The sequence below is a fragment of the Lissotriton vulgaris genome, unplaced genomic scaffold, assembly GCF_964263255.1.
Source record: "Lissotriton vulgaris unplaced genomic scaffold, aLisVul1.2 SCAFFOLD_1229, whole genome shotgun sequence".
Classification (NCBI taxonomy): domain Eukaryota; kingdom Metazoa; phylum Chordata; class Amphibia; order Caudata; family Salamandridae; genus Lissotriton; species Lissotriton vulgaris.
Genome location: NW_028254669.1, coordinates 456,850 through 478,013, shown reverse-complemented (window position 1 = coordinate 478,013; position 21,164 = coordinate 456,850). Strand labels below are relative to the sequence as shown.

The 21,164-nt window shown below is 41.9% G+C and overlaps 1 protein-coding gene across 1 annotated transcript in view; it reads right to left on the bottom strand.

Annotated features, from left to right (window-relative positions):
- The window catches only part of LOC147659471 (dynein axonemal heavy chain 5-like), a 566,399-nt gene that overhangs the window by 175,537 nt on the left and 369,698 nt on the right, over positions 1–21,164 (bottom strand). Inside the window, exon 6 of the mRNA XM_086951731.1 lies at positions 20,598–20,733. Coding sequence (XP_086807857.1) covers positions 20,598–20,733 — 136 coding nt within the window. The remainder of the gene's footprint in view (positions 1–20,597; positions 20,734–21,164) is intronic.

Sequence of the window (21,164 nt, the reverse complement as noted above, 5' to 3'; positions counted from 1 at the left end):
CAATTTTGCCAAGTTTGGTGGAAATCCATTCAGCCGTTCGGGCTAAAAGTGAAATCGACCGCCCTATGGAAATTAACATGGGGAAAACGCGTTTTGGGACCCCCCTTTTATCTCGGCCCCCGCTTAACGTATCCCCCCCAAACTTTCAGGGAAGGACCGGAACCCCGCGAGGCCATTTTCAGGAAATTTTCAGGCAGATTCATCAACCGGCGCCAAAGTTATTCCAAATAGAATTTTGAGATTTAACATTGAAAAAAATCCTAACTATAACTACCTACTGGCGACCGCCAGTAGGTTATATATATATATATATATATATATATATATATATATATATATATATATATATATATATATATATATATATACATATATTACCTACTGGCGGTCGCCAGTAGGTATATATAGTTAGGATTTTTTCTCTATGGGACCTTTGAAAATTCTATGTCTAATAACTTTGGCGTTTGTGGACGGAATCGGCTGAAATTTTCAGGAAAATGGCACATTTTGTTTCTGAGCAGCCCCTGAAAATTTGGGGGGGGGGGTTCGTCAAGGGGGGCCGAGAAAAAAGGGGGGTCCCAAAACGCTTTTTTCCCATTCATTTTTCCATAGGGCGTTTGGCCTCACTTTTAGCTCGAACGGCTGAATGGATTTGCACGAAACTTGGCAAAATTGTAGGGACTGTTAGCCCGATGTGCCTTTGCTGGGTCTCAATATATGTGCTCCAGTGGATTTTGAGAAATTAATGTTTTAAAAAACAGATATATCTGTGACAGCGTCCCAGGTAGCGCTCCGGTTCGCGAACTTTTCGCGTAATGGAGCTTTGCGAAGCGAAGCTGATTGGCTCTCCGGTGTCTGTCAACATTCTAAACAGTCCGGAGCGGCCGCTATCTTGTCTCTCGGTAGGATCGAGAGAAAAGAGGAGGAGAAAAACGAAGGGGGAATTTAATTAAAGGGGGCAAGGTAGACCCCTCTTGACCCACTAGGAATGATGTTGGGGTTAATAAAGGGTCCTGTGGGGAAAAAAAAAAATGATTTTTCACGGTAGAAGCGCTTCCCGGTTCGTGAACAGGTAGCGAAACGGGAATTCGCCATTTTGTATTTCGTTTTAATTAAATTACAGGGTATAAGGGGGTACGGGAGACGTATCCTGACCCTTTATGTTTTCTGAGGGTGGCTGAGGAGGCTCATATATGTTGATACATGTCTTCCAGCGGCTGCGCGTGAGCGTTTTTTGTTTTTTTTTGCTGCGTGACGTCTGTTAACGCTCGAATCGAAGGAAATCAGGAAGTGTTGACCGCCATTTTGTCACTGCGAGTAAATATATTGTTAAAAATAATTGTTATAAATTAATCCGTATTGATAAACATTGTCTGCGCCATCTTGCTTTTTTTCCAATGCCACACTTTTGTCGTGCACGGCAGCCATTTTAGATGCCTTGACCAGACCCACTCTCTGCACGCCGCAGATCCTCAGCATGGCTCCCCACCCTCGCAAGCATCTCCCCCACGCACTGGTCACCCCCGCTCTCTGTCTTATGCATGGGCCATAAACCTCCCCCCATCTGCGCTGCTCTTCCCTGAGAATCACACCCTGTGCCCGCCCGACACCACCCTTTCACCCTATTCACTACCGCACCCTCTGACATTCCTCTTCCTTTGTGTCTGATTGTCCAGGCCTGTCCCAGGCTATCACGTAGCCCTGCGGATGTAGTTTATGGCCTCAACTGTAAAGAATCACCCCTCTTCAAAGGAGTTACAGTAGATCAAGGCCCCCACCCGATGAGATCCGTCACACCACACGCGTTCCTACTATCTGATAACCATCCTGTATTGTGATTGGGGAGGGGATTCTCACTGTGAGGGTGTGTGGGACCGAGCATGAAGCGGAAGATTCCAGGGATGCCTTTTTGTACATCAAAGTCTTCACAATTATGTGTCACATTAAAAATATATAGCACTCCAACAAAGTAGTAGGATTATAACACTTTAATAACTTATAAATATATACATCGCAACAAAAACAGTAAACACCTTAAAATTTTTTTTATTAAAACAGAAGCAACAATGGTCAGTAGCGGTCTGTTGTGCGAATAGTCCCAAGGCAGCACAACGTGCTGAGTTCTGGACGGCACCCAGGTGATGTCACCTGGGTGCCGCACTGGTTTTGGTATCCTACAATGCTGCTCCGAAAAACGGCATGGGGCGCCCCGGGGGGGGCGTGGGGGGGGAGGCGGCGTGAACGGGCCTCCCCAGGTGGAGGCTCGTCTGTTGTAGTGGGGCGCCCCTTTAGCGTTTCACTTGCCATTCAGCGGTTTTCCGCCCGCTTTTGCTGCACTGTGCCTCGTCAGTAGCGGTCTGTTGTGGGAATAGTCCCAAGGCAGCATGACGCGCTGAGATCTGGACGGCACCCAGGTGATGTCCAGTAAGTTGCCGCACTGGTTTTGGTATCCTACAATGCTGCTCCGAAAAACGGCGTGGGGCGCCCCGGGGGCGGGGGGGGTCGGGGGGGAGGCGATGTGAATGGGCCTCCCCAGGTGGAGGCTCGTCTGTTGTAGTGGGGCGCCCCTTTACCGTTTCAGTTGCCATTCCGCCCGCTTTTGCTACACTGTGCCTCATCCGCCATTCAGCTGTTTACCGCCCGCTCTTGCTGCTACAGCGTCTCGCTCACCATGTAGTTGAGTTGCTCCCACTCTTGCGGTGCAGCGATACGCGGCTGCCACAGGACTCTTAAAATGGCGGCCGGCTCTTCGGATTTGGGCCTGGTCCACTAAAATGGCCCTGGGACACCTTGGAACTCGGACGCTTGTCTGCTAGGGCTTGGGCTCCATTCTCGAAAGCGTTACCTCAGCTTTGAAGATTCTACAAAAGTCTTGGGGGCCCCCGACTCCCGCAGGCTTCCGGTGGGGAGCGGCTGCAATGATTGCTTGCGGAATGGCCACGATGGAGCTACGAGATGGTGGTGCTCTCATGCTGACGCCAGCTTCAGTCTGAAACATCCAGAAACACTGTAGACTATCAATTCGATGAGTTCCGGTGGAGCCCCAACGTGACCCGGTAGGGAAGAACTTGCCCTCCCCTTTTTTGAGTGATGGTTCTTGTTGCCTGTCCCCTCTGTTGTCATCGAACGGAACCTTTTTTGATTGCCGAGTGAGAAAAAAAAAGGTGGGTCTTTCATCGTTTTGGAAAAAAAAATGTTTTAATCCAATGAAAAGTTTTATTTTTAGGTCACATGATCAAGCCTTCCATCATTAGGAAACCAAAAGTAAAATGAACCAATGAAAAGTTTTATAAACAAGTCACATGACCTGTTATGCGGCTTTGGGTTATAAAAAGCATACAAAACCCGTTGGCCCATGAGGCGGCGTCAGTAGCAAAACCGATGTGCGAATAGGCCGAAGGCAGCACAACGCGCCGAGATCCGGATGGCACCGAGGTGGTGTCCAGCAAGTTGCACTGGTGTGGCCATCCTACAATGCTGCGCCGAAAGACGGCGTGGGGTGCCCGGGGGGAGGCGGTGCGAACGGCCTTCTTCCGCCTCCCCAGGTGGAGGCACCTCATGTGCAGTGCGGCGCCCCTTAGCGTTTCACTTGCCGTCCTGCCGAGTTGCGCCCGCACTTGCTGCTACAGTAGGCCGAAAGCAGCACAACGCGCCGAGATCCGGATGGCACCGAGGTGGTGTCCAGCAAGTTGCCGCACTGGTGTGGCCATCCTACAATGCTGTGCCGAAAGACGGCGTGTCCAGCTGAGTTGCGGTCACTCTTGCTGCTAGAGTACGCCGAAGGCCTTCTTCCGCCTCCCCAGGTGGATGCACCTCATGTGCAGTGCGGCGCCCCTTAGCGTTTCACTTGCCGTCCTGCCGAGTTGCGCCCGCACTTGCTGCTACAGTAGGCCGAAAGCAGCACAACGCGCCGAGATCCGGATGGCACCGAGGTGGTGTCCAGCAAGTTGCCGCACTGGTGTGGCCATCCTACAATGCTGCGCCGAAAGACGGCGTGTCCAGCTGAGTTTCTCCCACTCTTGCGGTACAGTGACTCGAACACGACGAGATCCGGATGGCACCAAGGTGGTGTCCAGCAAGTTGCCGCACTGGTGTGGCCATCCTACAATGCTGCGCCGAAAGACGGCGTGTCCAGCTGAGTTTCTCCCACTCTTGCGGTACAGTGACTCGAACGCGGTGAGATCCGGATGGCACCGAGGTGGTGTCCAGCAAGTTTCACTGGTGTGGCCATCCTACAATGCTGCGCCGAAAGACGGCGTGGGGTGCCCGGGGGGGGGGGGGGGAGGCGGCGTAAACAGACCTTTTCCGCCTCTCCAGGTGAAGGCATCTCATCTGCAGTTTGATTTGGTGGATAATGCCCGACCTGCCAGTACATCCACCATTGAAGTGGCAGTGTCAGAATCAGAGGCAAGGGAAACGGTTCTAAATCTTCAGAAGAACTTTGGACAAATGAAAATGACATGTTTAACTTGCGGCAAATTAATTTCATGTGGAGAGAGGAGTGTTAATCTAATCAATAGAGCTTATGAACATCATCATAGTCACTGGTTGGTGGAGACATTTTGACTATATCCTGGACCTGCCCGGCCTCGCCCAAAATGGCGCCGGTATAAATGAGACTTGTAACTCCTTGTTGTGTACTGGTTGCCCAACCTTGATATCACGAGATACGTATGCAGTTTTGAAGCACATGGCGGGCGGGGACGAGTACTGATTGAACATTTGGACATCCCTATTGATATTAAGTTCTGATGTGTTATTGATTACTGTACTATTGAAAGATCGATTTAACGTCACCCATGGTACTTGCCCGCAAATGTATATCTAGATAATTTTATTGTAACTGGCCCTGTCGTACTTTAATTATAAAATGTACGTCCACCGATTCCGCAACTGTTAGACACCTTAGTTCTTGCAACCTAATGGGTTGCCCGTTACGTTGTTCTACAGTGTAAATGTCCCCTCATCATATACGATTCCAGTTTGCTCCGTGGCCGGCCCACATGGTTATAGGCCCGTATTTGTATACTGACATTTTCACAATAAAGGTTTTTAAAACAAAACATGGTAGTAGTACTTACATTGGAAAAGTTTTGAATAATAGCCACTGTTTTTGAATCAGTAAAAGGCAAGTGAAATAAAGCAGTCCAATTACATGACGGTTAAAAGGTATAATACGCAGGAACGCAGTAAAGATAAATGGTCAAGGGCTGTTGTGTTTTCTACTCCTGCAACCCAAAGTGATCGATAAGAATCTGATATTCAGGCCTATCGGCGACTAAGACAGCAGGCCGAGCCTCTTTTGCTCAATGGCTCCCTCATGGGACAAAGAAACGCCCTTTTTCTCGAAATAGGAATATTTTACTTGCAGGACAGTTGTAAATTTCCCGGGAAAATACATTAGCCTGGAACATTATAACATATATGTTTAAGAAAAAAAAATGTTCGAAAGCAATAAAAAGCGTTATTATGACCAAGCCTTTCATCATTAGAATAACAAAAGTAAAATGAACCAATGAAAAGTTTTATTAACAAGTAACATGACCTGTTATGCTTATGTTACGCGCTGCGCGCCGCGCTCTGGATCGCTTCCGGGAAGCTGCGCCTTGCGCACAGGAGTGCTTCCGGGTGCGCTAACGCGGCGCGTCATATGACGCATTACGCGACAACGCAGGTCCAGAATATAGTCATCATGGCGTCGAGCTCAGTTCATCTCACTAGTTTCGTATTTCTTATGAGGGGTTGTTCCTAATGTTTCTATTTTAGCGAGGTCAAAAAGAGATCCCATTAGTGGCCTACTGATTTTGCTCGATTCCTTTTGTTTTTTAAAACGATTTTTCACTATCTGCAAAGACTAAACAGAGTATTGCGACTCTGTGCTTGTTTGTTATTAGAGAATGAAGCAAAAAGATCCAATTCTAAAACAATAAATGCTTGGATAACAATCAATCAAATGGAGAGAAAAGCAGGCACGACGGGTTACAACGGGGGCAAAGGCTTACGTTACCTACCCTTCACTATCTGCAAAGTGAGAATACTCCTAAAAGAAAAGAGGAGGGGGGGGGGGCAGCGTTCAAAGCACATCAGCGTGCATAGACACGAAAATGTTTTTATCTACCACGTACTTGACATTTTAAAGCTTTTCATATTTCCTATTAAAAAACCATTGAAATTCACTGAAAAAACCATAGGTTATAGACCATATATAGTTAGGGATTAGCATTTACAAAACCTTATTTTACTCGCACAAAACCATAGAAATTCGCATATATAGTTAGTTGCAATAACTATATATCGCGCACCCGCAATCCACTGCTGATGATGTCACATATTACATCATTCATGACATGGTCAGTGACATCACTGATGACATCACTGATGACAACTCAAATGACATCACTGATGACATCACTGATGACATCTCAAATGACATCACTGATGACATCACTGATGACATGTCTGATGACATCACTGATGACATCACTGATGACATCTTAAATGACATCACTGATGACATCATTCATGTGATAATACGATGAAGCTCTTCAGACTCTAATATAACCTTAGATCCACTCAGTGTAAACAGACACTCACAGACTGTCACTCATCCATGGAGTTACTCACACACCTAGTCAGTCATGCAAAGAATCAATCACACCTCCATTTCCTCAACTATACAGTCATACACACCTTACTTATTCAAACATATACTAACACATATTTACTCTCTTATACAATCCCTGATACAAGTTCACAATGATCCACACAGCCACTCACACATTCATTGGCTCTTATGCACAGTTATTTATATATGTCAACTCTCACATGTACTGTGTTTTACATATGTACTTACTTTGACATGGTAGCACTGAGATATCCATTCACTCACCAATACACTCATGCACACAGTTAACCGCCCATACAGCTGTTTCCACATGCACTTTTGAACCCATACATCTAGTGAATCAACTGCTCACACATCTATGCACAGTCATACACCTCCCAGCCACCCACACACACACCCAGTCTCCCATACAAATACTTGGGCAACCAATCAATAACCCATATAGTTACTCATATAGCTACTGATCAACACATGCAGCAGTTTACAGAACAACAGACATAATGATGCACAAATTAAGACAGTTTAGTCACCAACTCATGCTCTCAGTGAGACACATTTAATCATTCACTCATACAGTCAGTCATGCACCTACTAAATCCTTCATCCAGACACTTATACATCCACTCATTCTTCAATATGTAAGACATATTTTAACTTTACAGAAACATACAGTCACTGGATGTTGTCATCAGTGATGTCATCAGTGATGTCACTGACCATGTCATGAATGATGTAATATGCGACATCATCAGCAGTGGATTGCGGGTGCGCGATATATAGTTATTGCAACTAACTATATATGCGAATTTCTATGGTTTTGTGCGAGTAAAATAAGGTTTTGTAAATGCTAATCCCTAACTATATATGGTCTATAACCTATGGTTTTTTTCAGTGAATATATATATATATTTGAAACTCCTTTTGCACTGCAGTGCAGCGCACTCACGGACGGTTGCATATATCGCGTAGGTGCCACCGCGTAATTATCACTGCTCACTCCTCACTCCTCATGGCTGGAGAAAAAGCACTCTACAGGAATCATAACGGTTGCAGATTCCTTTAATTCAAGATCGCAGGAACATGTAAAACACGACGCGTTTCGGCGATGCCTTAGACTGATGTTTACATTTTCAGACGTTATGAAACGGCCATTTTAAAGCAATGTAAAGCGAATCACATGATCAAATCAAAACAAAGGAAGGACTATGTTGTCTTGATATTCGGCACCATCTTGCAGGTATCAATTACAACTTTATTAGTCACAACCTCCCTTTTTTTTTACAAATGCAAACTACGATTCAATCACAAATGTTACTTTAGATGTTTAAGCAACACAGCAAGCTTAATTTTTAAGCGTTTGTTAAATATTGACAGCGAGCATATTGTATATATTTGTAACCTGTGGCATTGTTTTTTATCCCAAGCATTATCAAATTATATATACTTATTGAACTTTAAAACAATCACTATTACTTTGGTCAATAGCGCCGTGTATCGGCGTAGCTAACAGCCACCTGCCCATGCTGGTAAATAACGCTGCGTATCGGCTAATCTGCAGTGATGATAAGCTTACCGATAAACGAAAGACCATATATTATAACAACTTATAACAATTTAATTGTCAAAACAGTACCTGGAGAAAAAGAATGTTTTAGTTGTTCAGATTCGCATATACCAAAAAGTTGCCATCACCAAATATACATCATCATAAAGATCTATCATAAGAATTTCAGGAGCCCTTGACCATTTATTCTCCCAAGTGTACTGACATTTCTTCACCCACATTCAACCCTTTTGGAGCCTTAGTTCCTAGGTCTACAATGTACCTCGATTTTAGTCTTCAGAGTTTACTAATTCTGTGCCCTCCTCTTACACTAGCTGGGACAAAATCCAATGCGTAGTAGCGTAACAGATCCCTGTTATTGCTATGTTTCTCCGAAAAATGTCTTGCCATAGGGTAGGTAACATCACACTTGGCTATTGCCCGCATATGCTCAAGAATTCTTACCTTGACACAATGAATCGTGCTGCCAATTTAGCAAAAGCCTGTGGAGTGAGCGTTAATATATATATATATATATATATATATATATATATATATATATATATATATATATATATATATTCACTGAAAAAACCATAGGTTTGACACCAGTTATAGTTAGCTGGAAATTTTACTGATATAAAACCAATGAAATTCCACGTTATAGTTAGTTGGACTCACTATAACTTGCGCGTGTAATGCACTGCTGATGACATTACATATTACATCACTCATGACATGGTCAGTGACATCACTAATGACACCATCCAGTGAATGTGTGTCTTTCTAAAAAATAAATATGTTTTATATATGTATATGTAAAGGTCGAGGGAAGAATAAATGTTTAAATTATTGTCTTAATGAATGTTTTTTTTTAAAGAAATGATTGGATAACTGGCTTATTAAGTGTATCTTAGTGAATACATATATTAGCGAGTAATGTTTAAATATTTCAATATATGTATCAGTGTTTCACTTTGTGAATAAGTGGCTGCATGGGTTGATGAGTACCTACATGTGTGTGTATATGGGTTATTAGATGTTTTTTTAGTATCAGTATGAGTGTCTCTATGGTTTGGTGGGGGTGTTACTTATGATATAGATCCATCAATGACTGAGTCACTGTTTCTATGTTTTTTGAAGACAGCATATGTGCAGGACTGTATGGGTGGATGAGGGTGTATATGTTTGTGTTAGTAAGTGAATGACTGTCTTACTATTGTGTTTATCAGTAACTACATATGTTTTAATCTAGTATATGTGATTATTGATGTATATAAGTGAGTATATGTGAGAGTGAGAGATTGAAAGAGTTCCTGTTTAAATAAGTATGTGTTTCTATAAGTGATTGTTTAAGAGAGTAAGTATGTATAAGTTTCCTTAGAAGTAACGTGGTAGTGTGTGTATAGTTGTATATGCAAATAAATGGATGTTCTATAGTTTATTTGCATGTGTGAGTATGTGTGTGAGTAACGTTTTGATGACTGTCGGTGTGTAACAGGATGTATAGGTGTATCACTATATATGATGAGTGAGTATATGTATGAGTGACTATATAGAACTGTTGGTGAATGACAGAATGTGTATATAGATGGTGGAATTACTGAATTGGTTCTTACAACTGGTATGGGTATCTCCATTTTTTGGAAAATGTTAATTTCTATTTTCCAATATGTGTTTTAAGGGTTACATTACACTTAAAGGAGGTCTGTCATCAGTGATGTCATGAGTGATGTCACTGACCATGTCATGAGTGATGTAATATGTAATGTCATCAGCAGTGCACTACACGCGCAAGTTATAGTGAGTCCAACTAACTATAACGTGGAATTTCATCGGTTTTATATCAGTAAAATTTCCAGCTAACTATAACTGGTGTCAAACCTATGGTTTTTTCAGTGAATTTCATAGGTTTTTTAAATGCTACTTCCTAACTATAACGTGTGTAAAACCTATGGTTTTTTCAGTGAATTTCTTAGGTTTTTTGAATGCTAGTTCCTAAGTATTAAATCACGTTCGTAACTAGATAGTGTCACAGCCTACACGTCCTAAGAAGCGCATGTAAAGTCATGTGACTTGAAAACAACACTTGCAATTGGTTCTTAGTAGTTTCTGTTCTGGAATTTACACGAAGCACTCCACCCACTTTCCTCACAATCTTTTCTACTCTGAAGAGACAACAACGTCGAGCATCTTCCGGAAAACTTTGCTGAAATGGCTGCCCTTCCGCATTCATCTTCCGAATCTGAAGGAAATGAGCGACCACCGTTAAGAAGAAAAAAGGAATCTTTCATTTGGCAATTTTTTACTTATCCTGAAGATCAAAAGAAAGTGAATGCGCCAAAAGTAACCAGCACAATATGCAATTCGGAGCTCTCAAGGGGAAATCCAAATAGAAAATATTCCTTTTCTATACACACCATGCAGCGGCATGTTAAACAAAGGCACCCTGAGCATTATGCAAAAGCATTGACAAGAGCCCTGGCCACGCTATTACCATGAGAGGTGGCCAGCACATCTTCTGGTGGACGACCTGTATCTCCATCGAGTGCTGAAATGGACTTGAGACCATATCTTGCGAAGGTGCATATGAAATGCAACGAGTGTGGAGAAATTCTTTTGTATGGAGAGCAGAGCCTCGTTCTTATTAAACTCAAAATTGAAAGTCACAAATGCCCCAAGAAAAGATACATTTCTTCACTTCATTTTCATAGTATTACATACTGAAAAATGTAGTAGCAACTTTAAGAAATCGAAAGCATCATAACACTTGTTTCCCAAAAAAAAAAAAAAAAAAGTTCTTTTCAGAACTAACTCTTTCTACCAAAACGTGCTCCAAGAGCATATTATAAGATGTTTTTTCGCCGCTTTATTTTAGTGCGAGACCGGGTGCGCGCACCCTCCTATCGCCTACAGGACCTGACACTTGCATGTGAAGTCATGTGACTTCAAAACAACACTTCTAATTGGTTCTTGGTAGTTTCTATTCTGGAATTTACATGCAGCACTCCACCCACTTCCATTACTTTCTTTTCTACTCTCAAGAGAGAACAACGTCGAACATCTTCCCGAAGACTTCGCTGCAATGGCTACCGTTCCGCATTCATCTTCCGAATCTGAAGGAAATGAGCGACCACCTTTGAATACTGAAAAATGTCGTAGCAACTTTAAGAAATCAAAAGCATCATAACACTTGTTTCCAAAAAAAAAAAAAGTTCTTTTCAGAACTAACTCTTTCCACCAAAACATGCTCCAAGAGCATATTATGAGATGTTTTTTCGCCGCTTTATTTTAGTGCGAGACCGGGTGCGCGCACCCTCCTATCGCGTACAGGACCTGACACTTGCATGTGAAGTCATGTGACTTCAAAACAACACTTCTAATTGGTTCTTGGTAGTTTCTTTTCTGGAATTTACACGCAGCACTCCACCCACTTCCATCACTTTCTTTTCTACTCTCAAGAGAGAACAACGTCGAACATCTTCCCGAAGACTTCGCTGCAATGGCTACCGTTCCGCATTCATCTTCCGAATCTGAAGGAAATGAGCGACCACCTTTGACAAGAAAAACGGAGGCCACGCTATTACCATCAGAAGTAATCAGCACATCTTCCGGTGGACGACCTGTATCTCCATCGAGTGCTGAAATGGACTTGAGACCATATCTTGCGAACGTGCACATGAAATGCACGAACTGTGGAAAACTTCTTGTATACGGAGAGCAAAGCTTTACTCTAATTAAACACAAAATTGAGAGTCATAAATGCTCCAAGAAAAGTTAAATTTCTTCACTTTATTTGGATAGTATGACATACTGAAAAATGTCGTAGCAACTTTAAGAAATCAAAAGCATCATAACACTTGTTTCCAAAAAAAAAAAAAAAAAAAAAAAGTTCTTTTCAGAACTAACTCTTTCTCCAAAACGAGCTCCAAGAGCATATTATGAGATGTTTTTTCGCCGCTTTCATTTAGTGCGCGACCGGGTGCGCGCACCCACATATCGCGTACAGGCTTTGAGACACGCATGTGCAGTCATGTGACTTTAAAACAACACTTCCAATTGGTTCTTACTAGTTTCTATTCTGCAATTTACACGGAACACTCCACCCACTTCCCTAGAAAACCAGTTTATCGAAAAACTTTTAAAGCCTCCTCTTATGAAATATTCGACATCAATCACATAGCAGAGTACTAAATAGCACTATATACACTCCGTCCCTTAATTATAAGAGACTTATTGCTATGTAAGAGCAACTTTTGTTTTCACGCGATAATGTGAAATGCTGAGCCTGTTACACAATTTGCTTTCACATATATGTTACTATTCTCCTTCGAGCACTAACACCGTAGAAAATACCACCAATAGCGGTGATATTTTTTACACCGAGAACGACCGATTTGTATCGCTTAGAGCCCTTACAATTATAAAGTTTTATTTCCTAAGTCTCTGATCTCCAACTGTGCAACGTGGCTCCCCTGTGTGTCGTAATAAGGTCCATAAACAAAAACTACAGGGCCAGCATTATAAACATGCACAGAACCACAAAACGACAAGAGCCACCAGGTTGATATATATCCTTAATATAATAAACCTCTGAGAATAAATACATATTTCCGTGGCACCCCATAACAGAAATGTGGCGTCCTCTGTCTCTGCTCCATTACCAAACACCCTAACTCCCCGCCACCCTCACTCTTCACTAAACTCCGCACTCCACCCCACCGGACCCCCTATTACAAACCCCCAACCTACCCTCCCTACCCAAACCCACCATGAACCTCAAACCGCCCCTGGAAAACTTATAAGACACAGGATTACTAAAACTCAAAGAATACCCAACAGGCAGATAATGTAAATAGTACATAAAGGCACATATTTTTTCCATAATACTATTTAAAAACATGTTCTATTTTTTATAAATCTATCATGCTTCTGACCCTCTAGAACTGCTTTCAAAACGTGAACTATAAACCTCTACTTTTCATTTTCAAACCATACACTTTCAATTAAATTTTTTTTTTTCACAATTCATGTAATGTTACACACCTTTTCTAAAATATACCAGTCCCTGTTATTTATAAGGATTTATTTTCAGTCTTCATCAGTGACACTTTCTTAACATATAATGGAAATCACTGTAACTTTTTAAACGACAATGCTAATGCGGTAAAAATAACCCTTCATTTGCTTTCCTTTAAGAATGCAGACTATGTACCCCACGCATGCGTTTCTTGATCTTTGTATTTGGCAGCGAATACCGACCTTGAATCGGAAGACATGAACAAGAGCGCCATTGTCACATTTAAAACTGAACGTTGCATCTGCTCACACACATATCTTTCACTTAGCTAACATTCACAGAAAACAGCATTGATGTAAAAAAAAATTGACCTTGCTTTACAACTCCCTCAAATCACTCCCTTATTTTTTAACGCATCCTCCAGTTCAAGAAAAGCTACTTTTTTGATAACTACTAAGCAATATATAAGTGACTAGACTCCTAGAAAATGTATCAAGTCATTCTGCTCCTCTCCCCTGCATAGCCGGCGACCTTATTCTGTGGAGTTGCTATACAACCGGCAGTGCTGCGCCGTTTCCTTTACCATCTTGGTAAATTCAAAATGGATGTCCCTCCTGCCTTCGCAAACGAGCCGGGCCACTTAGAACTATTTCGACAGAGAATGCTTCTGTACTACGGCACCTTACCACTCTCAACTTTGAATACTTCATATCGATTATCATTTCGATATTCGTATTTCACCTGTGTGCAGCCTGTATTTCATTGCCTGAGCTGTGATTTCACGTGGGCCCTGGATTTATGTCTCTGCAATTTGGTACCTCCTGAACCGAATTACAATCACCTCATGAATCCGTTACTTGATCATGAACAGCTTTGTTACAACGGAGGGTTTATGGCCTTTGCAGCGATACAAGGAGTTCTGGGTCATTGGAATATATTCGCAGCGGCGCAAGATTTCCTAACAGAGAGCTACATCGAAAACCCACCGAGCTGCCCTATGATGGTAAAAGACGCTCCAATAATGACAGATCATGAATGCTCCTTTCATCTTCTCAATTGGATGGCTGACATGTTTTCAGATGATAACAGTGATTTCATGTTAGAAGCACTTGTTGCATACTTTGCCTACACAATGGACGGTTAACTCTTTCCTAACAGCGAGCTACATCGAAAACCCACCGAGCTGCCCTCTGATGGTAAAAGAGGCTCCGATTATAACAGATCATCAGTACTGCTTTACTCTTTTCCATTGGATAGCTGACATACTTTCAAATGATAAAACTGATTTCCTGTTACAAGCAGAAGCTACCTATTTTGCCTAAACAATGCTTCAATAACTCTTATACAAGCCATTGACGTCCTCATTTCCTTTTGGTTCCCTATATTCTTCACGTTCTTTTCCATATTTTCTTTTGAAGAACAGACCTATTGGCTTTACTAACAGTGGACATTATGATTTCGTGTTGTTTAAATTTTGGTCTTTTATGTGGACTACATTTGTTTCTTCAGCTACTCGATTTTCAACTTTATTTTTTTACAGTCTAATCTCAACAATTCTATTGCATATCTTACCTAAGGTTATTTCAAACGTACTCGATGCAAAACTCGCTAATATATGCTACATGTACCCTAATTAATGTGTAAATTTTAAACGAGTTTTTTATAACTGTAAACGCCATTTCGCATCTCAACTGCTTATTTCCGCCTCACACGCCTCTGCTCCTTTAATTTTCTATAAAATTATCTTTTTTAAATACTTTTCAGAAAAATATGTTCTTTCAACAATATTTCCATTGTTACTTGTGCTGTATTTCAAATGCAATACTGCAACCTTCAAAAGATATCTCAATACAGTAGTTCTCCTCAATACTGATTTGCGCAGCATCCAACAGATTACATACATGCACCTCTCGCCATTTTGTCGCTTTTGCCGCCTTTTTTTCCCCGTACACAGTAACATAACACAAACTTGATAGTGCTTCAAATGTAGACAGCTGATTGATAAAGTAATGATGTATAACCACTTGCATTTTCATATATCGTTCCTAAACTGAAAGGCCAGAGACCTTCTTCCATTTATTAAAATATAATATACTTCCTTATAAGAGTGTACAATGTTTTTTTCCAACTATATTCATTTTTCTTCAACTATAGCGTTTGTATTCCATGTACTACTGACAATACCAATTACTGTGTTTTTTGCAATTTCTGTACTCATATTACATAATGATTTGCCTTTAAAACAGTACATTTCTTAATAAACATTTCAAATATTCACGGTTTCTCTTTTAATCCATAATCTCAACTGAAATGATTTCATATTGAAAAACTATTCATGGGTTCCACATAACCTTAACTGTAGACACTGAGGACCTTATTTATAAAGACCTTCCGCCGCCAGTGCCTCATTTTTTAAAATGGGAAAAAGTGACGCACCGGTGGCGCAAGGCCTTCATAAATAAAGTCCTGAATGTTTTCTTTTCTCGGCCTCACTTACTGATACTAGAACCTGCAAGCCAATTACGGCCCGTGAACTCTTTCTTAGTAGGTCGCGCACCGTAAAGACAGTTATACCACTGTTAACATTTTTTTTTTACTTTTACCAAGCACCGACACAGTTCCGCTTCACTCAGAGTTAATCACTGCTCCCACGCTTCTACAGGCCAGACGCTATGTCGTATTTCTCTCCTTATCACCCTTTCATCTCCACAATAACAAACAGTTCTCCGCCTGCCACCAGAGAACAGACTCAGATGCAGAGGCACCAAAGAGTGAACCCATCACCAACTGCCATCTCCGGTTGTTTCCATGGTTACACCTCATTCTGCACCTTGCTGAAGGCACAGGTCAAAAGTTCATGTCTTAACGTTCTACAACAAACTAAGAAGACTATTTTCCCTCCAGAAACACCTGCCAATACACAGCTCTGTTACATGTCTTGTTTTTTCACACCCAATAGTACTTTTCGTTTAACATAAACATTAACATGCAACGTACTGTTCAATCTCCACTTCTTACAATCAACCAATCATTTTTATTTTTTAAACCACACCCAGCCCCTTCCTTTTTCTTTATTTAGAATTTCAACTTCTAACTACCATTCCACTTCCAGAACCGATCAGAGGACGACTACAAATCCCTTGAAAATGAAGGTCTGGCTAATAGGACACAGTTATATTCACTGGATTGAAAAATATGCAGTAAGCAGACGAATTTGCAACCTCGGCTTACCAAATGTACACATAACATGGATTGCCAAAAGAGGATTGAAATGTCACCAATTGATTCCATTGGTGAAAACTTTTATGCATCTCCCAGAACCAGACCTTATAATTGTGCACTGTGGTGGGAACGATCTAGGCACAATCACTGGGGTAGGTCTGGAAATGCTTCTAAAAGACACCTTTCGACAATTGATGACACTTTTTCCTCGATCTGCCTTGGTATATTCCAATATATGCCAAAGACAGAAATGGAATTGGTCCAATCAACATTGTGCACAATTTGAGAAAGCAAGGAGACATGTAAATAAATCTGTTTCTGCGTTCCTCAGAGATTATAGCATGGGTTCTATTTACCACAACAACTTGCGATACCACATGCAAGACGTCTATAGGAGAGACGGTGTTCATTTCACGAATGAGGGAAACAGAATCTTCCTCTGCAACATCAGGCTCTGCATCGGTACTTACTTATAAATGCAGAAAACACTCAATTAACACAAGGGCTCTTTTCAGAGCCACCTTTTATCTAAGCACTCAAACTTCTGATTTATCTCCATTTTCACACTCTTGTAAATAGGTGTGCGCGACCGGGTGCGCGCACCCCGTATTTTTTTTCCGAAAAAAATATATCTTTTCGCGTTTAAGGGCCTTACAACACACCGAGAAAACCTATGCAGCAAGACAATCTCTACCTTCTCCCCTTTCCATGTTTCAACGCTTTGAAATGAACAATATATTTACTCGCAGTGACAAAATGGCGGACAAAACTTCCTGATTTCCTTCGAATCGAACGTTAACAGACGTCACGCAGCAAAAAACAAATTCTGCTCACGCGCAGCCGCTTGGGTGCGCGCACCCGTGCGCGCCTATAGATATATAATTGACTTTAACTTTAATTTTCTCAACAACTACTGAACGGATTTACACCATTCCAAAAAAAGCGTAATCTGCGAACAGGACTCTACAGTTTTGCCAAATTTCTTATAAATCCATTCAGCCGTTCGACCTGTAACCGAGTCTAAAGGTCCTATGGAAAATAACATGGAGAAAACACGTTTTGGGACCCCCCTTATATCTCAGCCCCCACTTGACCAATCCCCCCCAAACTTTCAGGGAAGGAGCGCAGCGGACCGAGCCATCTTCTTTGAGAAATTCGCAAAGACTCATCCACCAGGGCCAAAGTTATTCCAAATAGAATGTTGAGGATTTCCTATGGAAACTAGGTCCTAACTATAACTACCTACTGGCGACCGCCATTCCAATCAGTCATTCCAAATCTTCCTCCCACGGAAAGAAAACAACGCAGAGAAAGCCCAATAATTTGTGCAAATCTCAGTGCTTTATTGTGCAATCTTGCAGCCAGCCAGATATAGATAGATAGATAGATAGATAGATAGATAGATAGATAGATAGATAGATAGATAGATACATAGATAGATAGATAGATAGATAGATAGATAGATAGATAGATACATAGATATAAGCACACTGGCAAGATGAGGTTGCCTGCGGCTACCGAAGGGTACTTTACCCAGGATAAGAAAGTGCTATGTATACTGAAAAGTTTCTTTAAAATCCATGCTTGAGGCAATACTATATAACTCAGTGGAAGAACATATAATTAACGCAATTAAGCGACCCCGTAGAATTTTGACACCGCTTTCATTATGCGATGCGCCACATGCAAATTCACTATTCTAGCACAGAGTGTTATTTATTAAATATATTAATTAATATATAGAATGAAATGTATTGAAATACTCACGTTTATGTTGGGGGATAAATTGAATCCTAAGTCTTTTCTTTAGTTTTATGAGAATGTATATAAACTTTGAACTCTGAATTGAGGTCATGTGACCAAGAGCTGGATAGCTCGAAAAGCATCTTTTTGCACTAAATCAATAAAATACCTTTTGACAGACTTGGATCGGAGTGGCTCGTGCTTACAGGAATCGGTAAGCTTGTTGGTGGATGTATATATGTATATGTACATGAGATTAGGTAACAATTTTCTCTAGTTTTTATGGGTAGATAGATGTATGCACACATGATTCAGAGAAAGCGACTCGATGCCAAAGGTCACGTGACAGCCCCATGCTCTGAGGCCATTTTGGGAGGCCTATAAGTCTGCCCCCTCTAAACCAATTGTGACCACATTTCTAATTTTCCAAAGCTCGCAAGCAGCAAAAAACTCCCTTTTAGTGAGAGGGATGTCACAATGCTTTTCCCAAATGGAGACTGCATCTAAATAAACATGTGCATTAGAAATAAAAGGGCTCATATGATATATGTTATATTTAGCTGCACACAGATACACACACGTCCAGGCGCACGCACCGCACACTCCCGGGACCCACCTTTGTTGCCGAGCCCCCCCATGGACCAGGGTGAAGAGCAGGGGCAAGAGGTGCAAGACTTGGGGGTCCCCAATGCTGCTTCTGGTTCCGTGGGTGCTCAATGCAAGAATGAAGGAGGGCCGCGTCTGTCATCTGTCACCAGGCCAGTCCCTGAGCACCTGGCGGCCTCTCCCAAGTCTGTCTCTTAGACTGACTGACTATCTCCTTGGATACCGTATCTGGGGTGTCTGTCTGTCTCCTGGTTACCGTAATCTGGATGTCTATCTCCCTGGTTACCATATCCCTGATGTCTGCCTGTCTCCTGTGGTACTGGCTTGAGATTCTCGTCTGTCTCCTGGTTGCCGTTCTCTGGATGTCTGCCTCCCGGGGTAGCGTATTTTGGATGTCTGTCTTTGTCCGGGGGGAATGTGGGATGTCTGTCTGTCTCTCCAGAGTACCTTACGCCTGATGGTCCCTCGGTCTCTCTGGGCCCTGTTCTCGGATGGCTGTCTTCTTGGTAACAGTCTCAGGGTGATGGGAGGGGTGCTGGGTTTGGGGTCCGGGGAGGATGAGGAGGAGGAAGAGGAGGGGGTGTTGTTTGCTGGTCTTCAGTCCCCTCTTAGGATGCTGCTCAGAATTAATACAAAACAAGCATTTGCAATGCAATAGGACTCGCATTTACACAAGACCTATTGCACTGTATCACGGACAACGGGAGTGCGGGCGGGAGACGGAGGAGAAGGGGGTGAGAAGGCATGGACAAAGTAGTGCTCACAGTCTAAATAACATGTACGGTGATGTGTAACACTCCAAGTAAAGGGGCCAGTAGCCATGGAAGTGTACAAATTATGACATAGCCATAATAAGGAGGGACTAGCAAACCTCAATCAATCAGACATTACGAAATACAATGACACTAGCCAATTAAAAACATGGGCGGAGAGTGGGCAGGGCTTCCACAGAGCTTTCGCTCCATACTCCATTACTGCATGCCCCGCAAAGCGAGCAGCGCATGTGCGCTGCCGCTATAGGCTCGACCTAAAAGCTGATGAGGTTATTTCAAATTGCCAACTGTATTGTAATCTGGCTCATACCACCTGCTTTTCATCATTTTGTACAGCTGGGAAATAGCATGGAACGTTTTTACCAATGTGAAAAATAGATCAAATATCTTTTGCAGCATTTTCACAGCTCACTTGCTTTTCTCCACACTATCGATTTGCACTTCGACGTTTTTGTTCTGCTTTGTTACATTATAAGAAATGGGGGAAATTATTTTCCTCCACTTTTTAAATGGAAGCCGTTCATGAGGGCTAATGTTTTGATTCCGTTTTACTAAACACTCTACTACACTCAACATCATGTATAAAAATGAAACGTGTTATGTATTTTTAGAATGTTTTCACAATTGTTTCCTTTCAATTTTAACAGCTGCAAAAACATTTAAGTAAAAAGGCTGGAGGAAAATCTGTTTGTTTAAAGAAGCAATTTCAACCAGTAGTCATAAAACAGGGAGACATTCTCGGATGCCTAAAGTTCATGATTGTTGAGGATTTAATGCTGGGTAAAAGTATAATATTGTTACTATTCACTGGGTAGGTCATTCGTTTTTCAAATATGAATGATACATAAATAGAAAACAATGAATTTGCTATGTTTTTTCGAATCTGGTGGCATACAGATAGCTTCAAGAACAAGTGTTTGGATTCTGAAGACTGACATCATGTACCCTCTGTTATGTTCAGGAGTTATTGGGTGAGTACTACAGTGCGTTGTATATTCTAAAAGTCATTGATCCTCAGACCATCAGTACTTCATTCCAAAACTGTTTCCAAAAGATATTACATACCAACAAGCCGTTTTGTCTGCGCAGCAAACTCTTTACTTTGTTCGGTCCACCGTTCCTTCTCACCAGCCAAACCGCAAATCAGACTGGAGGCTGTCTGCATCTTATGTCTGCAACGATCAGCGTCTTCCATCAGGGTCTAAAAAGGAGCGAACAGATGCCTTACAAACCTCCTGACATTTTGATTAATAAGTGAATGGCATTCAAATTAGCGGCATAAGATACCAACATTGAGACGGGCCTCAGGTTTACCTGAGCAAAACTATCAGGCCTTCTAGATCCAGCAGTTTTGCCAGAACAGTAAATACAGCTTGTCCAAATCAAAATATTTCCCTAGTACCCGAAGTTCTAGTGGGTTTGTGCAAATTGTTCAGTGTTGTCAGGAACAAAGTTCAAGTGCAATATCTAAGAAGCAACAATGATCATTAAATAATTCTTTCAAGGGTTTATTCCTTAAGGCTTGTGACATCTTTGGGGCTCCCAGTTTAAAGGAACAGAGATAAACTAAAGGGGCTCGCAAGATTTTAAGAACATATGAATGAGGATGCGCTTTTGTGTCTACAGATGCAT